Source organism: Vidua chalybeata, chromosome 11 (genome assembly GCF_026979565.1).
Source record: "Vidua chalybeata isolate OUT-0048 chromosome 11, bVidCha1 merged haplotype, whole genome shotgun sequence".
Classification (NCBI taxonomy): domain Eukaryota; kingdom Metazoa; phylum Chordata; class Aves; order Passeriformes; family Viduidae; genus Vidua; species Vidua chalybeata.
Window position 1 is genome coordinate 5,345,160 of NC_071540.1, and position 8,760 is coordinate 5,353,919.

General features: G+C 39.5%; 1 protein-coding gene across 1 annotated transcript in view; it reads left to right on the plus strand.

Moving 5' to 3' along the window:
- VAT1L (vesicle amine transport 1 like) overlaps positions 1 to 8,513 on the plus strand; it is a 55,508-nt gene extending 46,995 nt beyond the window's left edge. The window contains exons 8-9 of the mRNA XM_053953194.1: positions 3,729 to 3,812; positions 5,666 to 8,513. Coding sequence (XP_053809169.1) covers positions 3,729 to 3,812; positions 5,666 to 5,764 — 183 coding nt within the window. The 3' untranslated portion in view covers positions 5,765 to 8,513. The remainder of the gene's footprint in view (positions 1 to 3,728; positions 3,813 to 5,665) is intronic.
- The last annotated feature ends 247 nt before the right edge of the window (positions 8,514 to 8,760 follow it).

The following is an 8,760-nucleotide window of genomic DNA, read 5'->3' on the forward strand; positions in this document are numbered from 1 at the left end:
ATATTAGTTGTTCTGTTTGGAATACACCTTGGTTTTCATTGTTTTAGCATTGCAGATACTGTTTGAGTAAAAATTGTATTGTGCCTGCTATTTTTAATTTCAATACAAAAATCCTTTTTGTGTGGTCTGAGTGGTTACAGGTAATAATATGCTTAATTTTTAAACCTATATTTCTCACAGAGAAGTGTATTGCAAATTAGTCATGAGCACTGACAGAGACTTCATCAAACTTCTCTAAGTCATTTGTGGGTATATTGTGATTCCCAAAAGCTGGTTTCTTACTTGCTGTAGTAGTGCTTCACTGTCTGCTATTATTAATACTTTACTATGTAGAAGGAAGAAATTGACATAATTATTATTCTCATTTTTCTATGCAAGCTTGTATTTTACTTTAAAGGAAAATTGCTATCAGCTCACTAAAGACAGAGTAACTACAATAAAATCATGTCATGCTCCCAGTGCATACACAGGTGCTGAGTTCAGTAATGGAAAATAGTTTATGTCTGTTACTGTAGAGGATTCACTTTTGCTTTTAACGAAAAAAAAAAAAAAAAACTTTGCAAATCATTAACTAAAGAGAAATTGAATTATGGGTTTTCTTGAGAGATACTATATCAGTTCAGTGTATCATTGCTGCCAGGACCAGTGGTCCACTAATGTGTAATAGTTCTGATTCCTTTGCAGAGCTTTGAGAGAAATTGTGTCAATCTGGGGGCTCTCAAGGCCAAAATCTGTAGTTTGGCACTAGTTCAGACACAGACCCTCTCAGGGCTGAGCCATACCGAAAACAAACCCAGAACAATGGAATTTTGTCCTTTATTCCAGTGGAAACTCTTCATATCAGTAAACACCTCTTTGCACTGTTTCCAATCCAAGACCCCTCTGATGATGATACTGTAAAATAATAATTTCAATTAACTCATCCACATAAACAAAAATAAAATCCATTTACTTGACTTTAAGCTGACAATTGTAAATAGCAACCAATATGGAATAATTGGTGAAAAGGGATTTAGGAATTCTTCTTACAGAATGCTGCAAGAAGAGGGAAACCCTTCTGCTAGAAGGGATGTTTCCTTTGAATCAAACTTCAGCCACTTCAGGGAACCTCCAGTAAATTCCAGAATTTCTACCTACCTCCCTGTACAACCAATTAAGCCTGGGTCTGGTTTTGACCAAGTACAGAGGAATGCACTGTCTTCATTAGATATGCAAACACGGAGGCACAAACTCACAGAAGCTCCTCCCTCTGTGAAAGGCACAGAAAAAACCAAAAGTTTCCACATAGTCTGTGCAGAACAACTTAACCATACTTGCACAGCAAAGAAGGTTTTTAATCCTCTCTGTCCCCTATAGGAGAAGAGGGAATGGTTTTAATAGGCACCTTGGGAAACAACTAGTTGCAGTCTTGAACAAGTGGACTGTTAGCAGCCATAAACATAAAATTAGTCATTTCTAAAATAGCTCATGGTCTCTTGACTCAGACATCGTGTGCTGAATGGCATTGCACTAGGACAGACTTGGAATGGCTGGGTAGGTAAGTTGCAAATAACACTAAAAGGCACAGATGTTGTATCAGCTTTTCAAATTCTTTTCAATGTTTTTATGTATTTTAATAGCTCCACCTGGATTCCATAGCCACTATTATTGTTACAAACTTTATTGTTGCCTCTGCCTCTGCCTACTGTTTGCATTTGCAAGTTACTTACAAGTGTCCTGGAAACAACTCCTGAACCCTTCTCCAGGGGCTTAAATTTGATATTGTGTATGTGAAAAAAAGCAGGGAAGGCACATTTTCTCAAATTTGCCTTGCTAAATACGATATGGTGCAAATTAAAATAAATGTTGCATACCCTGCTTTCCACATGATGTTCTGGTTATAAATTTCAGTGGACGGGCAAGTGTGTTTGCTGATTTCTCCAATTCTGTTATTTATGCTGTGCTGTAACCTCCTAAAAGCTTGATTTGGGTAATAACAGTCATAAAAATTATACAGCTGCTGCTTCTCCAGCATCATGGTTGGATAAAGGAATATTATCCACAGAGCAGAGCTAGTCTGACAGGAAAGTTGAGTGTGGCTTATGCTCTAAGGTAGCTTCATAAAAGGTATTGTGATGTTGTGGACTACACTTGAGGTCAGCCTGCTATCCAGTGGGATTCATAAGATTGTGTTTTCTGAGGTGAATTTACAATAATGCCCTGAATTAGAAAGTCATTGTGTTTGCAGTGCAATTTTTCTTTTGTTCTAATAGATTTTTTCTTAAGTCTGGTATTTCATTATTGAGGGAACACCTCTGTAAGATTCAAGGAGTAATTCTGAGTTCACTGCAGTTCAGCTTCCTAAGTAAGGCTGACAGATGGGGAAGACATTTTGTGCTGTGACCAGCATCCATTCAATTTAATTGGAAGTTGAATGCTGTATACTCTTTAAAAATCACATACCTCCTTCTGTATTAGACATTCAGGGACTATTTTGGGGGGCTGGACCCCAATTCAGGCTTTTAAATGTACTGTGGGACCCATCAGGTCCCAGCTCAGCATTTTCTTTCAAACACATTTGCCATTATTCTTAAAATATTCAATAGAACTATGTCACAGGTGCTAAATCCTATTAACATAAAACTCATTTTTGTCTCAATCGACCCTGTTATGCTGGCAAAGAGCAGCATGATGGGGATATGGAACAGCCTTTATGGGCACATTTTCAGTTCCTGAAGTTTCCCATGGTGAAAGTGAGGAAACTCTTGACATCTTCCAATTTTTAGTGATTTATAGAACCATAAATTGGAAGAGACCTTAAAGTTCATATCATTCTAACCCCCTGCTATGGGCAGGGACACCTTCCACTATCCCAGGGTGCTCCAAGCCCCATCTAGCCTGGCCTTGGACACTTCCAGGGATCCAGGGGCAGCCACAGCTGCTCTGGGCACCCTGTGCCAGTGACTCAACAGTGGTCTGTATGCTGCACACTAAACATTCAGTGCAACACACTCACATACAAATTCAATTTATCAACAATGAGCTCTCCTGAGTTGTGAAACTTCATACATCAAAATAAGTTTCTCTCCAGTGCACTTGTAAGAAGAGGTTCTTGTGCCTTTCTCACATGCACTAATTGCAGCCAGCTGTTAAACAGATGGTTTTGGTGATATAGTAGGACACCAGTTATTTAACATTTTTTTTAAAAAATAATGAAAAAAAGGGACAAAAAGGTGGAAATAAATGTTTGCCTAGGCAGCAAGACCCACAGTATTGCATTAAACCCAGCCATAGCCTGGACATGGCATTTCCTCTGTGGTAACCCATAAGAAATTTAAAAATATCATAGGTCAATTAGAAAAATGTTTCATACTTTCAGTGAAAGCAGGATGTCTTGGTAAATACTCTGCAAAGATGGAATGCAATGAACAACCTCTTAGAGTTACCTCGCTGAGCCTGTATTTCTCTCTGCACCTCAGCTATCCATCACTTTGGTTCTGCATTAACCTTATGGATGTGTTTTGCTATTCAGAGACTGTCCTCGGGACTCACATCCCATTTTGGCAAACACAATGCAAAAGCCAGGCCTTACAAATTCACTAAAAAATGTTTCTCATTCTTTGCTCAAGCAGCTCTTTGAGTGACCTTGCACAGAGCATGCCTTAAACGTTTTGCTGGCTTTGGAAGAGAGGGACTCAGGGTTCTCCTAGGGTGTGACTGAAAATTATCAGTAGTGATCTTTCTTTCAGGTAAAGGAGGCCATGCAGAGAATCCATGACCGAGGAAATATAGGAAAACTCATTCTGGATGTGGAGAAAGCACCCACTCCCCTGGTGAGTGCAAAGCACAGACACGATGTTCAGCCAGGCATGGTACAGCCTGGCAGTGACTTCTGGACACGTAATGCTTGTAATGCTTTTTTGACACTGATTTCTTCTAAATCTGTAGCACCCAAATACCACCAGTAACCATAATTTCTGTATTTAATCCAAGAGAAATGTACTTCCTGAAGTGCCAGCAGTTACTTCTCTCTACTGAATCACTATCTGCTTCTCCAAAAACGTGCCAGCAAGTGTTGGACTGGGGTAAAACTGCCACGTGTCTTTCTGCCCTTGTGATGGAAAACAAACAGACTTTCTCAAACTAAAAAATTCCTCTATTAATAGGTGGATTGGACAGGAAAACACCCAGTCAATATTGCTGCAGTGTGCAAACATAGAAGTGCTTTTTGATTCCCATACTAAAGTTAAAGTATACTTTTGGTAGGAATTTAGTTGACTGGTTTGTGTAATACATTTATACAAAGTATAACACATAAATTATATTTCCAGAAATATCCTGAAGGGAGATAGTAGTGATGGAGCTCTGGTCCACTAGATTTGGAGCACTTAGGATGGTATAGAAACCTTTCAGAGAGCAGTGGTAAATGAAAGCTGGGCTCTCCTGAGCATTTGCTGATGGTGTAGGAAAGAGCAGTAAAGAAGATAATGCAGACCTGACTTTAAATTCATACTGATGTATGAAGTTTGCTGTCAGACCTGAGAAACCTCCTGTTTCAAAAGAAAAGAAAAGAACCTGGACTTAAGAGTAAGCTCTTACTCACTCTAAAAGTGCCCCCCAGTCTCATACAAACTCTCTGCAAGGAAAAGGAAGGCTTTGAGGACCTCACATGTGGAACAATACACTTGCATGAAAGGGTGTTAACTCAAAAATATGGGTAATTTCAGAGCAATGTTTTTTCTGCATTAAAATCAGGTTGTGTTTGAGATTTTTATTTCCACCAGAGGCTAATAATCAATCAGGGAAGGAACATCATTGCATTTCTCTTTAAAAAGTAAATGGGTCCCTTGCTTATTTGGTTTTGAAGTAGTTATAAGCTAATACAAGAATCTGCTTGTGTCCTAAGAGAGATAACGTGGGTGTATAAGAGAATCCAGTCACACTAATATGTGCTGTTAAACACTACCCCCATCCAGTGGGCCAGACTCTTGTGCCTCCACAGACCTATCACACTGACAGGGTGAAGTGCTGGTATCACACAGCTTGTAATAAATATTTCCACGTGAAAAAACCACAGTGTGCTCCTTAAATGCTGTTCTGAAATACAGATTCCTGCAATTGCCTAGTGCCTGTGCAGGCATCTTCAGTAAAATATGAAAATTTGTATGATCTGGGATCTGCACTCTGTTGTGGGTGTATCCTGCCAGCATTTACATACCCACTGCTCTGTAAAGTTTCATTGGGTTTTTAATATCTAAAAGAAAGGAAATTGCCCCCTAAGTTTCCACACTGTGCCTCAGATGGGGCCATGCATTAGAGCAGATACGGGAGTTGTAACCCAGAGGTCCCACGTTCTGTAAACTTCCTACACAGCTGTGTTTCCTATCCAAAGCCCTTACTATCAGTTTACTCCACGTGCACAGAGCAGAGTCCTCGTGTGCAGCTGTCCTACAAACAGCCTTCTGTTAAGAAATGGAGCTGTGAGCCGTGGGGGAGCCGCTTGCAGGCGTAGCTGGAAGTGGTGCAGAGCCAGCAGAGGCTGTCACAGGCAGAATGTTTATTTTCGTGTGGCAGCCCTGTCTTCTTGAGTTTCCAAAGTCGCTTTATCCAGTGAACCAAACTGAAATGAGGAGGAATCAAAGGGTGAGGAAGGTGCTCTGATGTCCTTGATCTTTTCACGGTGCAGATGGCCAACGACAGCACGGAGACAAGCGAGGCTGGGGAGGAGGAGGAGGACCACGAAGGGGACAACGAGAACAAGGAGCGCATGCCCTTCATCCAGTAGCAGCCAGAGGTGGGGGAGGCAGGAGGAGCCGAGAAGGAGAAGGGAACAAGACTGGGAAATCTCTTCTGTGCATCAGTGAACAAATGCTGTAGTACAGTGTGTGTTGTATTTGTTGCAGTCAGCTGAGCTATGAGCTGTTGATCATTGTTGTTTTGAACTCAAGTGCCATTCTCATCCAGTGCAGTATTATGACATTTCTGTGTAATACCCAGTTTCCCTGTAGGAGTCCCATGGATTTTTCTGTTCTTGTTTGAAAGCCTTATTAACTTACTGTGTAATTTTAGATGGGCATCTTTCTCATGCAAATTCCAACATCTTGCATAAAGTTATTTGGGAGGTTTGGGCTTTTTTTGCAAGTTGGAAACAGTAAAAAAAAAAAAAAAAAAAAAAATCCCTACTTGCTGTCTGAAAGATTCTAGTAACTGAAGGGATAATTTTCTCTTTCTGGATTTTCAGCATTAAAATAGTTTTCCTTTAATGAACCACAAATAAAAGTTGCAGCAAGATTACTTTTTATTTTCCTCAGTCATACTTCATCATTTCACAAGCAATCCTAATCTTCATTTTCAAAAGTACCTCATCCAGAATCATGGAATCTGAAATTGTGCAAGAAATCATTAATTGAGAGGCTTTGATCAACATCTTCTGATAAGGACATATTGACTCATATGTCAAATCTAAACCAATTTTAAATTTCATTTTTAAATTGCATTGGTAAGGATCGCTTATCAGGATGTGGAAAGAAATTTGGTACGGAGTTTTTTGCTCTGAAATCGCTAATGTGTGGTCGACTGTCAGGCTGGTCAACTCCTGCAGAAGTTAACCCTGTAAAAAATGAGGTTTAGGCCTTGATCCCACCACAAATCATGTACAGGGATAACTTCTATCTAGAATTGTTCTGTCAAAAACTCTGCTCCTTATGTACAGTTACATTTATAATTATTTACAGGATCAAGTATTCAAAGACCAGCTAGTCTTATCTACCTCCCACTAGTGGAAACTATATCTAAACATGAAAAAAGTAAATATTTTTTCCACGTCCTTCCCCTATCTAAACAGCAGCTACTCAGGTCCTCAACTGTCTTGTTAAAACAGTTATTTTAAAATTACTGTGATCACGTACAGTAGAAATGCTGAAGGACTGGCAGAGACCTTGCATAATGCCTACAGCTTCAAATTAATACTCGTTTTTTCAAAAGAAGGTATTTACCCAGACATGACTAGTTGTTCACCCAAATCTACAAGTAGCATCTTATGATAGAAGTTTAAAATCAATACAGAAAAAATGAAAAGTGTGGGCTTCTCAGGCTTTTCTCAGTGTGAGAGGACTTCTGAGTCTGGATGACTTTTACGTGTGGTTTTAGAAGATTCTCGTTAGGTTTTTCTGTTTGTTTGGTTTTGCTGCCTGAGTATTAATGTCCACCTCTTTACACTGTACTCATGAAGCCACTGTCAGATAATTGTGCAGATGGTTCATTCTGAAGGAGTTCCCCTTGGGTCGAACAAATTCAAAAGTAACAGCAAGAAATAACTGTGGAGAAAAATGCCAAAAAGCTTTTGAACTATTGATCCAACCAGAACTTCATTTTTCTCTTCACTTCATTATAGTTGAGTTTATTTTCAAGCTGGACTTTCCTATACTTCCAGTGCCAGTTCGGGGCCAAACAGGGACTTTATCCACTGAAGAAAATATGTATTCAGTGAGAGTTTTCCATTTATTGGGCTTGCCAGTTGGACTTTTAAGAAGGGCCGTTAGGTTTTCATGACTCATCAGCTGACAGCATTAGGAAACATGCCCAATTTTGTTTTGCAGCTAGTGTAATGATGTTGTCCTGCAACAGACCTTAACATAACTAGGAATTTTGATTTGACGCCAAAGTGAGCAATATTGCTGGTGACCTTCGAGCTGGCAGTAAGTGGCATTCTCAAGGCCTTAAATTAGTAGGGCAAGCAGAATAGCAAACCCATTCTTTTGTTCTAAACCACAGTCTGGTGGGCTCTGCTTCTAAATTACCCTGCAAGACAAATATGGGTGATCTTGGTCACGGCCACAGACACCACAGGGACAACAATCACATAATTTTGGCTAGTTCTTTCTGGTTTTGTTAGCAAGGCAAAAATACTCTTCATGCTAATTCATACCAATTTTAGGGCCAAATTCTGATCAGCAGGATATTAGGTAGTTGCAGTGAGTACAAAGGAATGCTGCTACTGGAAGTACCTGAGTGCAACGCAGCTGTGGCCATCAGCCAGCTAAACTCTGCTCTGTGTTTTACTGGTATCAATATAGCATGGAGGGAGGTTGCTGCTGATATTAATGGAAGTTTTTCAGGCATCCATTCTGGAAGCAGGACGTGTGCTAGCAGAATTTGGCCCACAAGCCCTAAGTACCTTTCAGGAGACCACAAGCAGTAGTGTCACGCTGGCAGGGGTGGAAGCTGTGCTGGTCAAACTGGTGAAGCCAAGGCTTGTCACTGACCAAGTCTTACTGTAGCAGAAATGAAGGTGATTACTACTGACAGTGTTATTTAAACAACTCTGAGACAATTGGATAGTTTCTTCAAGTGAAACAAAGTATTTCTCAATTTGCCTTAAAGGAACTGTGAAAGCTTCTTTAACTTAAGCCTGATTGAAGTGAACTGAACCACTGTTTAATTGTATTTGTTGCTTTAGAGCTTTTGTTATATTGTGCCTACAAAGCAAATTATGTTTACACAAAAATATAAATAAAATGTTGAGCATAGCATTATCCTTGGTCTCTATGTTTTATTCTAGTATTATGGTCACTTTAGGGAACTGATTTGGAATTGCTTAAGAGGAAAATGTGAGGGGGTCTTCCTTTCCATTTTGGTAACTGTAGGATATACAAATAATTTATTTTGACTATAACAGAGTAAATAAAGGTGATTAAAACTGCTGTGTGCTGCTTTAAACACCATTAACAATGTAGATATAAAATTCTGAATGTCACAGTCTAAGAAATTCATAACATTATA